Source organism: Syngnathus scovelli, chromosome 11 (genome assembly GCF_024217435.2).
Source record: "Syngnathus scovelli strain Florida chromosome 11, RoL_Ssco_1.2, whole genome shotgun sequence".
NCBI classification, from domain to species: domain Eukaryota; kingdom Metazoa; phylum Chordata; class Actinopteri; order Syngnathiformes; family Syngnathidae; genus Syngnathus; species Syngnathus scovelli.
The window spans coordinates 10,220,544-10,238,761 of record NC_090857.1 but is presented as its reverse complement, the minus strand read 5'-3'; the positions used below and the strand labels follow the sequence as shown (position 1 = coordinate 10,238,761).

Genomic DNA, 18,218 nt, shown 5'->3' with positions numbered 1-18,218 from the left:
GCCGATGCAAAATATGATAATGTGCTCTATTAGAGCCTGATTGAGCTTCCTGCAAACCAAATATTGAATCAGCACAAATTAGGTTCAGGCTTCAAAATGACTGGGAATATAGTTATATATACTAGGTAAAATAAAAAATCTATGAAATGAGCTGCATACACATCCTTGTATTGCGTTTGTTTTTAAGTTGATGAATTATGTAATTTTACAGGAATGGTTTTGTTTAAACCATTTATTTTTGTTATTTTATTCATGCAATCATTATATTTAAAAAAAAAAAGTCATTCCCCCCACAGAAAATGAACTGTAGCCAAGTCATTAAAGTTTTAGTTCACTTTATTACCATTAGCATAAAAGTGAGTCTCAATCAGATAAAATTACAAAACACACCTGAAAAAGTCATTCCCCCCACAGAAAATGAACTGTAGCCAAATCATTAAAGTTTTATTTAACTTTATTACCATTAGCATAAAAGTGAGTCTCAATCAGATAAAATTACAAAACACACCTGAAATGACATAAAATATGTACATATGAAGACACATTGCCTTGACATGGAAGCCTGCATTGAAATGACGCCATGTCACCTCAAATGTGACAAGCAAGCCCATGTAAACGACACTCTACTGTTGAACTCGAGACTACATTGTCACAAGTGAATAGTGAACTTGCATTTGAAACAGTCAGGGCATCACTTTGGCACCTCAACGCATGCACGTGCTGGCGGGTGGATCGTGTGGCACTGAGCCATCAAAGCACTTTAAAGTTTTTGTCATTAGCTATTAAAACGAAAGTGGTCAGCAGCGACACCACAAAAGAAAATGGCAACTTCAGTGTTTTCTTATTCAGAGCGGGGTTCTAGAAATTGGTTTTGGAATCACTGGAACACTTACAAATTTATATGCAGAATATTTTTGAAGACTCTTTTAAAATTCCTATTGCACAATGGGTATATAAAAGGGTTAAGGGTAGAGTTCATGTAACCGAGCCATATGGTGAACATGTGCAGGTCATGGTGCACGCATTCTCTACAGAAGGCCATGACCATGAAGGCTATGAAGTACGGTATCCAACACAGTAGGAAAGCTGCGATGATGAAGCCAAGTTGCCTGGCTGCTTTGTGTTCCTTGTGGATCCTCAGGCTGTGAAGTCTCTCACGGGAGTGATCAATGAACCTTTGCCACGTCTGCCGCAGGGTCACCTCGTTCTCCGGGTCCAGCTCGGCGTCATTGGACGCTTTGGACCAGGGTACGGAACCACCGGGATTGTTGTTGTTGCAGAGTACAGACGTGTACTTCTGCACCTGGTTGATATCGCTGACCAAGTTTGGCACCGTCACGTGACATTCATTTAAAGATGATTCCTGGTGCTTTTCAGAACCGGCATTTTCTGGTGGCAAGCAAGCTGAAGCGAGTGAAAGCGCAGCATCTGGACTCTTCTCTTCAGAACGTAACGAGTCCCTCGCTAGTTTTGAAGACACTCTGTCTTCCTTTGTTGTCATGGCAAGCAAGGTCGGCTTAGGACACTGCGCGCCAATTTTTCGGTGTGATCTAGAGAGGGAACTTTTGCTTTTATCAAATTCTTCCAGAGAATATGTCTGCTCTATAAGTTTCTGGTCAAGCTCCCTTTTTAAAAGTTTCACTGGAGCCTCGCATTCCTTTTCGACAGATTTGGAGTCGTTTGATGACAAAACTTTTTGCTCGTTGTCCTTTCCTCCAAATGAATCTCCTGGATGAATGATCCTCTCTCTGTCTCGCAGATGTTGCCTTACCGCCAAGTAGATGTGTGTGTAAAACCAAAGCATCAAAATAGAGGGCACGTAAAAATTCAACACAGCGGTAAGAACTTTAAACCATGTGACAAAGCGGAAATCTGTGTCACACTTGTTCTCCTCCTCGGGTTTAAGTTCGACATGGGTGAAGGACCTCCATCCTAAAATAGGAAAAATCCACAACATGGACAGCAGCCAGGCTCCCGTTATCATTGCACTTGCTCTCCCTCTTGTTCGATACTTCAAATACTTCAGCGGCTGCCTCACAGAGCGGTACCGATCCAGACAGAGGATAAACAAGCTAAAAATTGATGCTGTGCTTGCCACATAATCCATGATCAACCAAAACTGGCAGACGGCTCTGCCCAACTTCCATTCGTCCCAAAGCAGATACACCAGATTGAGCGGCATCACAGTTGTACCGACGATCAAATCGGCCACTGAGAGGCTTATCACGTAGAGGTTCCCCACTGTGTGCAAGCTCTTCTCTCTTTTCACGGCGTAAAGAACGAGCAGGTTCATTAAAATGGTGAGGAGGGAGAGGAAACCTAGAGAGACACCCAGCAAGGCGCTCTGCAGTTGGTCATGAACCGGGAACGTGTGATTGAATGTCGGGGCGTTGGGATCATCCGGGTGGCCGCCCCAGCTGTTGCAGCTGTTGCTGTCATCGTAGCTGTTTGTGTTCAGGTGCTGGTGGACCTTGGAGAGTGACAGAGTAGATTCCATCCTAGGAGATGAGAGCCTATCGATCCATGGTGGTAAACACGGCAGTGGCCCCAAACTTGTGAACAAATAGCTTCTAACGATGGGACAAAAACGTCTAGTGAAAAGGCATTACTGTGGTCTCCATCGATGGTCAATTGATTGTTCTGTTGACACCTGGAAAATATAAAGGAGAATAGATGTTAGATGGCTGGTAGTAATTTTACTCAATCCCATGATTTAGACGCTTTCTTCTCCAATGCATCTAATGTGTCAAATGCAACACTTCTGGGGGGTTTCACACTCGGCAGTTGGAGAGGAAAAAACTTTCATGAGCTGTAATGCTTTTTTTGCCTTAAAGAAACACCATGTCTGGGTGCTTTCTAATCTATCAGGCTTCGAAAATGTTAATGTGACTCGACGCTTCCCATAACATTTTAAGTGAAAGTTGGAAATGACTCTCTGGTGCTTCGCCCTTCACTGTCCAGCTGGCTGCCTTTGACACTCGATCACACACAGAGACCACATGAAATGGTGGTAAATCCAGTCAGCACACAAACTGTGATTTGAAAAGCTGAGTCCCTAATTGTGTCTTTATGCCTGCTTGAATCCATTTGCATTTAAAGAATTCAACAGTGCATAAAAATTCATGGCTTTTGCATATTTGCATCTCTTGTTGTCAGTAGACATGCTCCTGTCCTAACTCTCTGATGTAAAGGGGGAAGATTGAAAAAGCTGCCATGTATGCAGATGTTTGTGCATGTATCCTGTACATTGCATTTAGAGGTGTCTCTTGCTCTGTAAATTGGAGTGCGTCATTTCATCTTTCGTCTTTCGGGATGACAACAGTAAGTGAATTGGTGCATTGTTTCACGACATGAAAGCATTTCTCTAATAGACACTTCGATTTTCTCAGGATAAGAAGCATAGTCACAGTAAATATCTCTATTCATAACCGGGACCGTTCACACGCAGCCATAGCCCCTGTGAACCATGTTGCTAACCAAAACATAAGTACCTACCAAAGCGCATGAGAATTTTCCCTGCACATTAAATACGGGCCTGTTTATCAACTTGACACTGACGTATTGTCATTGAAAGAGTCGTTGGCCGTCCGCTTTCTTTCCATGGCAGCAAATGACACCATTCATCAACGTGCGATCCCATTCAGTATGGCTGTATAGTCACGTTTATCATACTACTTATACATTGCGCCTTCCCGCCATTTATTTACACCCTGGGGTTGCAGTTTACTTGAATTATCATTGGCCTCCACAACACTAGGTGGCGATTGTTTTACTTTCAGACAGTTTGGCTGTTTTCTATTATTTGTTTATTTAATTTATTTGGTTAGCCATCATGTGCAAACAATACGAATTAGGAAAGCCAATAGTTCCACATGAATACACCATTTCTGGTACTTGAATAGAATATTTTGTATTATTTGAATAGTATTTTTTTCAAACATTATTTTTATTCATGTGTGCAGATCATGTGGTTTGCTCTTGCCAGCCAATCAGAGGACCGAAAATAGATGCTGTTATGTTGTGCCAGCTCACAAGCTGGTTTTCTGAGGTGTATTTGAAATCAAATTGGTTGAAAATTTGGTTTTCTGAGCTGTATTTGAAATCAAATTGGTTGAAAATAGCTATATTTGCCAACCCTACTGATTCCACAGTGCCTGGTAAGATTCAAATCAAATGACAGGCTGAAATATGATTGGACAAAAAATATATATCCATATGCACAGTATGAGAAGGAATAAAAACTATAATTTTGTTCTGAAAAGGTTTCAGCGGACAAGGCCTCGCTAGCGCTGACCACTCAGCATCACTCAATATAATTTTTTTGTCTTCATCTGTGAAAGAACAAAAAGCATTGTACACTCTAAGCTTTTTACATTGTAAACTATAGGAGATTTTGGTTTTATACAGCTCCTATATTGGATCTCAATAGATTAGAGTGTGATGAGGTAATTTTAGTACAGGATAAAACAACATGTAGCCAATTATCCTAGTTTATTTTTGGGCACCCTTCTTTTAGTAACCGTACACAATTGTACATTTGTGGTTAAATAAGAAGCTGGATGTTTGTTTTTATTATTGGACATATTGTAAACTCAAGCGCCAAGAACAACCTCTCAGTATAACATCTTCTCGGTTTAGTCACTGGTAATGACGACAATTGTCAGCGGGAGAATAACAACTTTGAAAAGTGTCAAATGCTAATTGGAAGGGATTTTTTTTTTTAATACAGAAATAGGTGATTTTTTCTTGGTGGAGGCTCTGAGACATGAGTCATCGGCTGAGCCTATTTGTCTTACACAAAAGATGTATTTTTTTCCCCAAGCCTATTGTAAACATTGCAATTCCTCGGTAAAAGGCTGTTTAATGAATGTCTGTTGTCACGGGGCTTGAGGTTCATTCAAATCAGACATCTTTGGGATCTGCACCATTGAACTCAGCAATATATGAACCAGTCCTTTAGATAAAACATTTAACATTATTAAATGTAACGTGTTATTTTAGATGAACCTTGAACTCAGATTCTCTAGACTGTATTTATACCCTCCAATATAATTGTGTGTAATGACCATTGTGCCGCTCTGATATCATTAGCCATCAGCGGAAGCATTCGGACGAGCTCACATCTCGTGTCCTGTTCGCAGACTTGGAATCATTTAAGAAGCATAATGAGAAATAATTAACAACGGTTCGAGCACACGGTTCGCAATACATGTGGAACCGCACATCCCAACTTTTACGCACGCACAAAAAAACAACCAAAAAAAAAAAAAAAAAAACGCGCACGCATGTCTCGACTCTAAATCTTTCAAACAAATCCAAGGAAGATGATAAAAAAGCCTTTTAACTTGTTTATGTTTATGCCTGAAGCAAAATAGAAGATTTGGCTCTTACCAGTCGATGTGTTAACGTTCCAAGATGTATTGCAAACATGCGCTTTTTTTGTCCCCCTGACGCAACACCGGATGGTGTCGCACGAGCAGAAACACAGACCCCGCCGTCTCCTCCTGAAGTGAACTTGTCACTAGATGCTGAGGTAAAACAGAGATGGAAACCGGCGTAGCCTGGCAAAAATATCAACAGATGTTTCGCATTCAGATCCATTGGGAGGAGGGGGGCGCACAATAGTAAAATTAGTGGCAAGGGTCATCTGTTTCATGCAAATTTCTGCTGTATGAATGCGGGAAGAGCATTCAAATGCTGTGTCTCTCACAATATTCCTCTTGCACATATGATCAAATCATTATTTAAAAGCTGGATAATTTACTGGTACACACCTGGATGAACTCTTGTGGCCGCAGACTTCTGATGCTCTGTGTTTGCAACCTGTGTGGTCGAACAGGATGTTTTCCCAGTGGGTGGGGTGAGGTGGGCTGCTGGCAATGCACCACCCAGCAAAGTAAACTCATCTTTCTCGTCAAAGCATGCATAGATATGCACAGTCGTTTGTATGCGGAATTAGCGCCTTCTTGTGGACGCGCTCTCTAGTTGCACCAGGAGAGCAACATATTGAGTGCTAGTGTTGAGTTGACTCGGAGAGCGCAAACAGCATGCAGGAAGTCTAAGTAATTCGCTTTGAGCCGAAATACGATTAACTTGAGGCACATGTCTTTGGAGGGTACAGAAAAAAAGTTTGTCTTTTTAAAGGTCCAAAGTTATGAGACACCCTGTCGTCTATAAATGGAAGAATTGCGCGTGTTTTTGCAACAACATGCACGGCGCACGCCTCCTCAAATCAACAGGTGGTAGGTACGCATTGCCTCAATTAAGCGACTGGTAAATATCCTAAAAATATTTCTATTGTATGATCATGTGGCCTACTGAATGTGATTATTAACGCATGGAATGCTGATATCCATCCCCACTGTGAATAGTTATTTCCACAGCGATTTGCTGATGATCGTGTAAACTGTCATCACGAATCTACTGTATATGGCAGACAATCATTATTTTTTCCTGCTGCAGACTGTGTGGGTTTAACAAGGTCAGATTTTTAAAGCATGTATGATCACAATATGTAGGCCTATGTGTGCACGAAAAAAAGCTAATGTAGTAGCGAGTCAGGGGTCATGCATAACCTCATAGTTGATATGAATAGGGTGTTCAAAACAGATAGACTAAGTTCTTTTCAGAGAGGGATTAAAAGAGGGAAAACACCTTCCATCTACTTATCACTAACTGAAAGCTTTCCAAATATATATCCAACCTCCCTCTACATGTGGCGTAGGCTGGAGATTAGATAAATAGGTACACATTTGGACCACATTGTTCAGTTAAACAAAGTATAAACCTACTTAAAAATAAAAACAGGTCAACCAATGCTTTGTTAGTTCACCATAAAAAATAAAAAAAAAGCCTCCTGCAGGTCATATTTAACTTTGTAGTTGTCCCCGTGTCTATATTGGAGAAAAAAGACATATACAATGAATGAATAATAATGTTCATTATGGGTCACATGTAATTAATTAATGGATAGTGTAGGAAATTAAGTCAAAATTTACTCAATAAATATCCTAAAATTATTTTTTTATCGCGTTTGTTTTTGGACGCTCAGTAGCAATGTATGGAAAATTTGCGCCATAGAAAACAACGTGAGATATTTGTTCTGCAAGTTAACACTGACCTCTGCTGGTTATTGAGATTGTGGTTGTAATTTTACTGCAAAGCCATTGAATCTTCAAGTTTTCTTCAGTTGGGCTTCTGTAAATTGTCTAATTGAATGTAACGTATGATTATTGGTTTTGACTCAGGTTTTTTATTTTTTCCAAACATGTATTTGAATGGCATTGCAGCCTGAATCGTTTCATCCAATAACTGTAACGCACCCCATTCTCCTTTCATGTTATTACAAATGCATCCAGCAGAGGACACACGTTAGCAGTGGTTTGGGCCCTTCATACGAATCCTGTGCCATTTTTATCATGTCCTTGAGCAAGATGCTTCATCCTTGCCAGATCTACTCATTTGGATTTGTACGAAGATGATTCACACACACCCGCTGACAAAAAGAGCAAGCGTCTTCTTTTTTAAGGACACGCTAATAATAAGCACAAAAGAAGCATAGTTGTTTTTTTTCATTCGCTCACATAATTGGTGCGCTTTTTTTTTTTTTACTTTAATTAAAAATGTGCAGAATTCTGCAAAAGAATGATGAAACCCATTCTGTGAATAGGCTGATCAATGTGGCGTTGTCTTGATTTCTGCATTCTCTGTCAGCATTCTTTTTAATTCTTCTAGTGCATGTGATGTTTTTTTTTGTGCCAGGCCAAATATCACAACCCTCATTAAATGCAATGACAAGAGGCCCCACTTCCTATGCCCTTTACATCATCTTTGCTTTTTTTTTCTCATGCAATAGCCCTCCTTCTCCTCTTCTTCGTCTTCCCAATCCCCTCGTCTCTCCCTCTATCCCTCTTCCACTTAATTTTCTCCAATTTACTCCGCTTCCTTCCCCTCGCTGCCCCCCCACATGGGCGTGTGTTGCAGTCACACTGTCAGGCATGTGAGGTGAATGAAAGACTTATGTAATCTGCTCTGCAGTCTCTTCATGTTGCCTTCTTTCTCATCTTTTCACTGGTGTTAATTTGACAATTAACTGGCAGGCCGCCACCACCGCCGCTGTCCGATTTGCCGCTTATTTTTCCTACGGCGAGGATTAAGGGGGAGAATTTGTGTCAATTTGTCTTTTTTTGGTACAGATTCACTGTCTCGGACAAGATCCTGCAAAAGTTTGTAGGGCTAGCCAGAGAACCATTTTTCAAGTCAAATGATGATGATTACTTATGAAAATGGAGACAGGAAGGCATGCCGAAGGTCAATTGATGTCATGAATTGATGTTTTTAAAGACCTTTTGAGGGGAATTTATTTCTAAATACACTATATATTCTCCGTGTTAATCCAGGCAGCCTCTCTTAAAAATGTATGACAAATAATTGTTAAACCAGGTTGTTCTTAAACTGAGTGTCTGCAGTTTGTGCGTGTGCGTGCATGTGTGCGTGCGTGTGTGCGTGTGTGTGTGTGTGTGTGTGTGTGTGTGTGTGTGTGTGTGTGTGTGTGTGTGTGTGTGTGTGTGTGTGTGTGTGTGTGTGTGTGTGTGTGTATAGTAGGGTGGGTGCCTGGGTGGTGGATTGACTTGAACCCAAGGGCAGTCCGGGAATAGACAGAGGCACTCATCTGTTTCTAATGAAGAATAATGCACTGGACACAGACAAAAAGCACACAAATATATACACACACACTGACATGCTCACACATACATACACATACCCCCCCACACACAGAGACACAATCATGAGAAAATCATACATGCATGAATAATATATGTACAATGCAGGGCATGCAGTCAACATATGGTGATGGTGGCGTACGCAACAAGACCCCGCTGGCACCATTAACACTTTAGGAGGTTTAATAGCTCGCTGACGCATACACACACGCACACACACACACGCTTGCAATTAAAAGCCTCATTGTTTTCCATTTTGAAGTGTTTGTATGCATAAAATATAAAAAGACAAAAACAAATCAAGAATTAATGGAAGGTCATTAGCGCTAGCTTTGCTTTATCAGCGGTAGATTAACTTCATCATTTTTATTGCTGCATTTGTGCATTGTAGGAATTATCAGCGCCGCGGGGGAGATGCCACAACTCAAAACCAACACCGTAGCTGATCCGAAAATGTGGAACGAGGGAGAAATAAAAAAGACTCCTCTGTAAGAAACCAGACCGGAGGCACATGTAAGTTTTTTTGTTTTTTTTTCCCCCACCCATTTTTGAAAACGTGATATTGGACCGTGAAAAATGTCACACAGTTGCCTGGAGACTGAGGTGAGTTTTCAGGTGTGTGTGTCAAAATTCACTGATGATAAGGTGCTGCTGTTATCATAGCCCAATTGCATGATAGTGAATAGCTGAAATGTCAAGGGAAACTGCACATGCAAAAAAATGCAAGGATATTTGTTGAATGGTGAAGATGGGCATGACACATGGCACACAACATATTCAGCAACAATATAATTTTAGTTAGCGAGGCGGCTTTGCAGGAAACAGTTGATAGGTTTTGCTGCATGCTTCAACTACGAAAAAGTAGCTCCATCTAGTGGACAAATACGGAAATAGTTTTCCTTCATTTTGTGTGTTCAATAGACAATCCCTCCTCCATTCACACTTAAAGAGAATTTAGGAATCTTGATATCTAAACAAAAGTATTGCATGAGAATATATAAACCGAAACTGATATTTTTATAATTTATTTTAAATTTGACACTGCCCCCCCCCTAAACTTTCCAACAACAACAAATGCAAATGCATGTAGATCAATATTGCTGCTAATCACTGCATAATAGTATTATTGTTATTGAGTAAATCCCCGTTGAAATATATTTTATGGAAATTGTTTTTCTCTTTGAAGGTGCTTCTTCTATGTTATATTGCAACGACGATGTCAGTTTTAATTGCGTACAGCAGTGAGACTAACAGTGGCAGGACTTAGTGCAATGTTTCATGTTTAATATTAACTATCTAGACAGGTGGAAAAAGCTTATAATGAAAGCTTGTCGGGTGACGCTATGCATGTTGACGTTTTGTGTTCTTATCCCAACACAGTTTCAGGTACAATTTGCCTATTTCATTTTTATCATTCTTTACCGCTGTACAAGCACAACAAAATGATTTGTAATAAAACTAAAATAAATTTGACAGTTCAGTAAAAAAAAGTGACATGAATTTATAAATAGCAAACTGCAAAGGGGCGTTGAAATAATTGCAAAGGCCACATTTACAGTGACATGACCACTGACATTTTGTCTCGTGACACACGGCATGCATGCACATTTTGCACCCCCACCCCCCCATACACACACTGAAAATCAAAGTGTGTAATTGCATAGTTTCAAGATCCAATGACCTTCAGTGCATGTTTTTTCTGTCACACAAATTGAGCATCCTGGGGCTAAGAGACATTATCACACACACAGGGGGAGTGAGAGAGAGAGCAAGAGAGAGAGAGAGAGAGAGAGTTGGCTTGGGGGGGTTTATATGGGGGCTGCGGCTGGGGGGTGTTATCTGTGCAATTCCAAGCCATGTCCATCATGTGGCAGTGTGCAGCTTCTTTGGAGCTGCTGTCACAATGGAGCACAGCCAGTCAAAGTCAGCCTAATCCACCCCCCCCCCCTCTCTCTCTGCACACACACACACACAGACACACACACACACACACGATGTCTGCTCTTTATCTCTGCGTGCAGCTTGAAGCTTACCCCCCCACCACCAACCTTCCCGTAGCCCACTGTCCCCCCCCCCACCCTCCCAGTCAGTCCCATACCCCCCCAAAAAAACCTTCTTCCCCATGCATTCTATTCCTTTGAAGCTTCAGAGAAAACACGGGTGCCGCAAATGGAGACAAGAAAAAAAAAGGCTTCGCACCACAACCGCTTTACTCGTCGTCGAGTCATTGAAGGCACGTTGGGAAGAGGAAGGGGGAACAAATGACATTGGCAGGGCTCGCTCGGACAGATTGCGATGACATATTCCAAATGACTGAAAAAAAATCTAAATTGTGAAACTCAAATAAATATAAAAGATTCCTCGCTCAAACATGCGTCACTGTTCCGTCATATTGATCATCATATCGACTTAAATCGACTTTTCACGCACAAACTTCCATTCATCAACCAAAATGATGTGACGAGTGACCTACGTCCATTTCCACACAAATGCACACACTACTATCCTTCTCTCTTACACTCATAAACACACACACCCTTGCTGTTTTTAAAAGCCACTGATCCTTACCGTGCTACCAAATTTGTCTTTGTTCTCCAAACGTGACAGCATGATTTATGGCGTTTTTGTGGTGTTGAGCACGATTCCTGGTGCGTCTAAAAACGACAACAAGCAAACATGCTTCATATGAGATTTAAAAAAAATAACAACCCCTCCTAAAAAGGCCTTGTTTCCACTTTGACAATGCTGCGCTGTCACAGTGAAAATTCAGTCTGGAGCGATCAGCACTTTTATTTATTTATTTTTTATATTGACTCTTTAGCATAACAATGAGGAGGAGAAGGATGGAGATTCTAATGTGCTTTTGACCTTGTGGCGATCTGGATATCAGCAGTGCACTGACATTAATGGGGTCAGGATTAAATAGCTAATAGACAATTCATTGTGCCATTTTCACACTATTTATGTAACGTGACAACATGTCAGTCCTTTGATTAGTTTGTTCCACACTCAAATGGCTGTCTATTCACGCCACACTATAATAACACCGCCACTGGTGACCTACTTTTATGATAGGCCGCCATTAATCATAGAGACTAGGAGAGGGTTTGTGGGGGGGCGGCTGCTGATATCCACAAGGAGCACCACTGAGTGGAGGCACCAGGGGAGAGCTGACCTCCCCACCCCTAAACACACGTTGCTAAACACTATGCCTTGCAGAAGCACCATCATTGTGCTTGTACAGTGATTTGTGTGTTTAGGGGTGCTCGTTTAAACACTGCTTTACACAAAGGACTTGTTTCTTAATGCTGGTGAAAGTGACAGATTAATTGCTGGTTTCTTTTCAACTCGCAATACACAGAGGTGTCTACTCCTAGGTCACAGTTTCAAATTTATCAAAACTTTCTCAGAGACGGGGGGCCCTATTTTTGTAGCCGGTGCAAGTATAATGCATATTTGCGTGCATGGATGGCGGTGTTTTGCAACGCAGTTAGAAAAGGGCATTTGCATCATTGTGGGAGTGAACACAGACAACTTGTATAATAATCAAAACGATAAGATAATTATAGATTCTGTGAAAAAGGTAGCTCAATAAATAAATAAGTAAATATTTTTTAGAAATGACTGAAATACCTAAAACCTATTATAAAATGTTGAGCATCAATTGAAAATATGTATTTAAATTGTCTTCTAGGAAAGGCAGGCCAGCAACAACTAAACGGAAAAAAAAAGACATCAAAATAAAAAAACTACAATAAAATAGAATAATGACTTATTTGAATGGGAAAGGAAGTCAGCAAAAATATCACCAAAAAAAAAAAACTAAACTAACACAAACGCCATTGTTTATAATTTCAGAACTTCATAGTCACATGCAAAATTATCTGCGTACTCTTAATCGGAAATGAGCTGAATAACGCACACACTGAGAGCTTTTTCGTCATATTTTGTCCATAAAAAAAGGTAATCCAAATATTTGAACTAGCTCTCAAAATGATGCGTGCAGCACTCCATGACTGCAACTACAATAATAAACATGTAAAAACATTTCCCCCCTTCAATCAATTGACAACGGAGCGCTTTGAAATGCCTCAGGGACTGAAAATGATCAAGTTCATGCAAAACTAACATGAAACCATTACCCCCGCCAAACGCTTCACAGCAGGGCAACCCTCTTTTCAATAAGCAATCTCTTCACAGCAGATAAATGAACCTCGTGTTTCATTTCATTAAGCCCCATCCCCTGTAAATTAATATTCATCATTAACAGATAAACAAACACGGGAACACTCAAGCCGTGTTGGCATGTTATATGACAACATTAACTCCCTTACAACTGTATTGTTAAATTAATTAAGTCCAGGTAAGTCTATAAAAATGATCTTTATGCGCATATATAATGATCATTAAAACCATTTACATTAGATGGCATAGGTACAATATTGCTAGTTTAGTATCTAGGATTTGTTTGCTTGACCACCGACTATTTTAAGGGTGTATCCCGTCTTTTGCCAAAAGTCAGCATAAAAAATGGACGTCTGAATGGAGACTGAGAAATAGTTCTATTAGGCAATATGAGATTTGCTCATCATGATGGCAAACGTGGTAACTGCTCCGCACATGTGCCCAATTCCAACACGCAAAACGGCCTCCTGCAAACAATCTATTAGAGCTTCCAGCTGAGGGCATCTGTGATGTTAATGTGTGTTAAACAGCCAGGTTGGAGTGTGCGCCAAGCCACACTGCACACTGCACACTGCAGGTCGCGTTACCCTGCTACGTTCTCGTTCACCATGACTCATGGCCAAAGTCAGGCTTGTCCGGATATTTTGCTCTACTGCACATTTGTGTACCATTTTTTTTATTATTATTAAAATATAGAATGCGATTCACACATGGCAATTGAGTTAAAAATGCACTCTGCAATAGTACATATGTGTGATCGAATGAGTGAGTCAAAGGGTAGCGAGGGCAAGGGAGTATAAGAGTTGACCTTTTAGGAGGTGTAATAGACCCCATCGTGTCTTGAGGCAGGTCTACAGAGGATGGGAAGGCGTTTAGTTGACCATCCTAGAAGAAGAAGCATTTGGATCGTTATGACACGTACTATTTATGAGGTCCGACGTACTCGGAGCGTTTGAGTGAAAGATCTGCATCACTTAGTATTTAAAAACTTATTTTTTTTCTTATTTTTATTTTGAACAGTCTATTGATTACTCATTAGCTGGCTAACTATTCCCAATTTTGAGTTTTCAAATAACCTAATATACATGGAATGTTGCAGCTGGTCCACTCAGGCAAGCGATGACAAGATTGATTCGGGGTCTGAGACTTGATGAGGACCTCAAGCCACTGCAAGCGGTCTCAAATCATATGGCTCATATTTATTTATTTATTTATTTATTTATTTATTTATTTATTTATTTATTTATTTATCTATCACCCCCCCCCTTTGGAAAGATTCCTGTGTATCAGAGCTGCAATCAGATTTAGCGGGACAGATCGAGAAAGAAGAAATAAAAAAGCCTTCAGGATGATGGCATTCAAATCTGCTGATTACATCATACACCTGAAGCTTCCCAGCGCCAAAACCTTTCAGGCGTGTGGTATATCTAAATAGCTTTAGCAGGTTAAGTTGTCCAGTCTATTCTGAAAAGTAACCATGCGATATGAGCTATCTTGAAATTTCACAATGGAAGCAATATGTAGGAGAAGGACCTTTTATTCTTATTATGAGTCAACCAAAAATATTCTTTAGAAAACCCTATTTTTGTATATAAGCACTAATTTCTTGCTGCTTGTTAACAAAGGTCCCGTGTGCCTGCGAGATACATCGGCATGCAAAAAAAAAAAAAAAAAAAAGCATAATAATGAGTTAACTGCAGCATGCTGTCATTCAAATGAGCAGTCACTGCGCCCCAGGCATTGGGAGGTCACTTTTTACAATCATCACGATTGCGTTTCCGTGTTGTGTAGCAACATTTCATCCAATTTAGTTGGGTAATGAAAAAGTAGAATAACTATCAATGTTTTTCCAACCTAAGGGCCAATGTGCTCAATTATTTTTTTCAGGTTTAGATGTACAAGTGTTTTCGCTCCATTGCGCTGTAATATGATAAAATATTAAAAAACTAATTGTATTTATCCGGAAATCTCTCATCAAATGAGAATGAGAATGCAGGGTGATTTTCAACCTTTGGTAACCTCACCCGATGTGGACTCAGTATCTTTCCTAACTACATTTCATTTGGGCTGCTTGGCTGCCCATATCTCCGCTCCAAGCGCCTCTTTGTCTTTTGTTCTTGGTCGCCGCTCCCTCGCTTGTGTTCAGCAGTGAATAACGCCACAGCCTATTTTTACATGCTTCACATCGCTGAAAGGATCCCAAACGCTTTCCAATCTCATGTGCATTTGCTACCCCCCCTCCAGAAATCCTCCCCAGCAAGCAGACATTTTTAGCCCCACTGACCCATTGTTGCTGCATTCCTCCCAAGCTAAAAGGCTTTTACACTTGGAGATGAGACAAAAGTGTGGAAGCCACCATGGCAAAATATGGCTAATATACGCAGGCAACATGTACAAAATGTGTTGACCACTTTTGTCTTATTTGTAAAATTGATCTTATCCTGCCAAATTCTTTCGAGCTGTTTCTTGTTGCTGCTAATGAGGCAAGATCAGTCGAGTATTAAGTTGCTTTAAAATAAATAAATAAATACATAAATATATATGGAAAAGATCATATTATGAGAATGAAGTAACATTTTTCAAGGAATAAATGTATCATGATAATATATTTTTTAAGACCAAGGTAATAGAAAGCGATTGGGGGAGAAATATATGTCATTTTGTAGAATAAAGTTGTATTTTAAGGAAATGTGTTTTCCAGGAATCTTGGAATTTTGTTAAAGTGTAAATCTTTCATATCAACTATACATATCCTTTTCCTTCCCCCTTGTTAAAAGGCCTTATTTACAGGGAACGGGATGAATGTCTTCCCAAACACTTAGAGCAGCGTGCACCCGTGATCTGCTGACATAAGCTGGACAAAACGACAAAGCTCTTGGACCTGTGCTGAGCGGATACGGTCATGATCATAGCTGACGTAGCCTCCCCGCATTCAAGAAAGCCCGTCTGATTTTGTTCCTCAACAGATACCGAGGAGGAAGGAGAAGGCTGCGGCATTATGAAGCAACCCGGCGCGGCATAAAGGCATCATGGATCATCAGTTTCCGACGCTGCCGGGCCTTGTGCTTTTCTCTTATCGCCACTCAGGGCATTCACCAACTTTACGAAAGGGGGCATGGATTCATTCCTCCGGCATCCTTCCCCCTGTGGTGCACGCTGCTCTATGAAATGCACTAAATGCTCAAGACTGAATAGAATCTGTGCTTTTCTTTTCAAATACTCGCCGCTGCCAGCTGTTTTTGCTTTATTATATGCTTCAGCTCACAGAGAGCCCCGAGAACCTTGAAAACTCTGACACAGTGACACAGAGACCGTCAGCATCACCTAAGATAAGCCACGCCCCAAAGATGCAGACCGGACAATCACTGTTTTGAAGAAAGAGTCTGCTTGGGGCACCTGCACGATGGGCAAGCCTTGTTTGGCGCCATTGAAGGCACCCAGCCACACGGACTTGACTTAAAACAGTTGAGTGAGATGTGATGCAGCCTGCTGAGTGGCCAAAAGAGATTTGTCACTTCTTGGGACTTTATGGCAAATCTTCCTGCTAGACTGCAGAATCTTAAGCAAATGGCTTGAAAATTATATGGAATGTCCCTCTAAGTTAGAATCTCATGATAGTAAAAATCTACTTTTGAGGATAAACATTTACAAGGGTTTACTTTTTGCAGATTTGAAAAAAGTAATTGTATTATAAGGGAAAAATACATTTTTGGAATTTTTTTAAGAATTAATCGTATTTTTGTTTTTTTAATTATTTTTACAGCACTTTTATTTTGCAGATTTTTTGTATTTTGCAATTTTAGCCTTTAAATGGTTATTTAAAAAAGTAACACATTTATTATCTGTGTTTTACTCTTAAAAGATTATATTAACTTTCTAATAAAAATGAACATGATATTTTTAATTAATATATTTATTTAAAAATACTTATCAAGATATAAGTGGACTTTCAGGATTTTTTTTCCAAAAAATATTGTCTGTTTTCAACAAAATCTACAACTTTTTCCCCATGAAAAAAAGACTTTCCCAAGAAAAAAAAAATATTTTCTTCGGGAAATAAATTCATTTTCATAATGATGCTCCTTCATATGAAAGAAACTAGTGCTTTGGCAGTATTGTTCATTCCCATCACCAATATGAATATTATGCAAAATGAATGCAAATCTATGATAATCTCAGCATCCTCCATAAAGATGAATAGAAACGTATTTTCCTTTTTTTTAAAACTGTACGCTGTCATTTGCATGCGTCTCGGGACCACGTGACCTATTCCGCGTGACGCATGAATGCACGCTTACTTGAGGCGCGACTTCATACTGAAGTCCTGTTTATTCCTCCGTGAATTTGATTTGAAATGGCCGACACGGACTCTCCGGGCCGGGCCTCGACTCGGTGACATTGCGCATCTGGGAGGAATAAGCGTCGCGCAAAGTTATCGTTGTCTAATTGTTCTGCTAAATTAAAACCCCTGGCTTTATTTTGTCTTTTTATTATGTGCATAATTGGCTTGGAACATTTCTACATTGTGTTGGGCACAAACACGCCTGTAGGCTTGAGGCTGTCAAGGTTGATTTAAAGTTACACAGAGGAGGCTGCGTGTGTGCTGTATATTTTTCCCGGCGTTGCGTAATGTCAATGCGACTCTTTCTGTCTCTCGTACCGTTTGTCGAGCATGAGAACGAAGCCATAGGTCATTACGCAGCTGCACCTAGTCGCCACGATGTAGCACGTGACGTCCCTAATAAGGACACGGGGCGGACTGGATCCCCTTTTCTCGGTTGTCATGGAACGTCTTGCAATGTTTTTCTAGCCCACGGCTTACTTCCCCCTTTCTGTCCGTCTACATCACTCTGACTTCTTTTTTTTTTTTTTTCTTCTGCCTTCTCCGGATTTGGCCCGGATACAAAAGAAGGCGTTTAACACACAATGCTTCCCGCTTAGTAAAAACGACATTTGTCAGTGCCACATCGCTGTTTGCTCTGGCTAATGTGCCATCGTCTCATCCTGGCTATGGCAAGATGGGATTTTTTTTGGGTAACATGCTGTGAGCAAATAAACGTACGTGTTGTCGAAAGGATTTGACAAACTTGTCGGCGACACTTGCAGATGCAGTGCTTCTAACGTTATTCAGATCAGGCTCTCCTTGCATCTTACAAAGCATCCCAAAAATATGTTCTCCAAATGTCATCAGCAATCAGGAAGTTATGGTAACGGACAAGTTAGCTCAATCATGTAGAAACACTAGAACTGGCTAGAATACACGAGCAAGTAACCCAAAACAGCACAACTGGAATTCTCAGGGCAGGAGGT

The 18,218-nt window shown here is 40.4% G+C and overlaps 1 protein-coding gene and 1 long non-coding RNA gene across 3 annotated transcripts; one reads left to right on the top strand and one right to left on the bottom strand.

Annotated features, from left to right (window-relative positions):
• Positions 1 to 436: 436 nt before the first annotated feature.
• On the bottom strand, positions 437 to 5,982 carry hrh1 (histamine receptor H1). Its single transcript, XM_049734961.2, has 3 exons — positions 5,775 to 5,982; positions 5,392 to 5,561; positions 437 to 2,650 (listed from the first exon to the last, which is right to left on the bottom strand). The coding sequence occupies exon 3, from the start codon at positions 2,495 to 2,497 to the stop codon at positions 890 to 892; it is 1,608 nt and encodes a 535-aa protein (XP_049590918.1). The 5' UTR covers positions 2,498 to 2,650; positions 5,392 to 5,561; positions 5,775 to 5,982; the 3' UTR covers positions 437 to 889.
• LOC125977915 (uncharacterized) lies at positions 5,524 to 17,385 on the top strand. 2 transcript variants are annotated; one of them, XR_007484777.2, is made up of 4 exons: positions 5,524 to 6,246; positions 9,115 to 9,236; positions 15,699 to 15,807; positions 15,875 to 17,385. It is a non-coding gene; the product is annotated as an uncharacterized lncRNA (long non-coding RNA). The 2 variants fall into 2 exon arrangements; XR_007484776.2 differs by lacking the exon at positions 15,699 to 15,807 and having other exon boundaries at positions 5,662 to 6,246.
• The last annotated feature ends 833 nt before the right edge of the window (positions 17,386 to 18,218 follow it).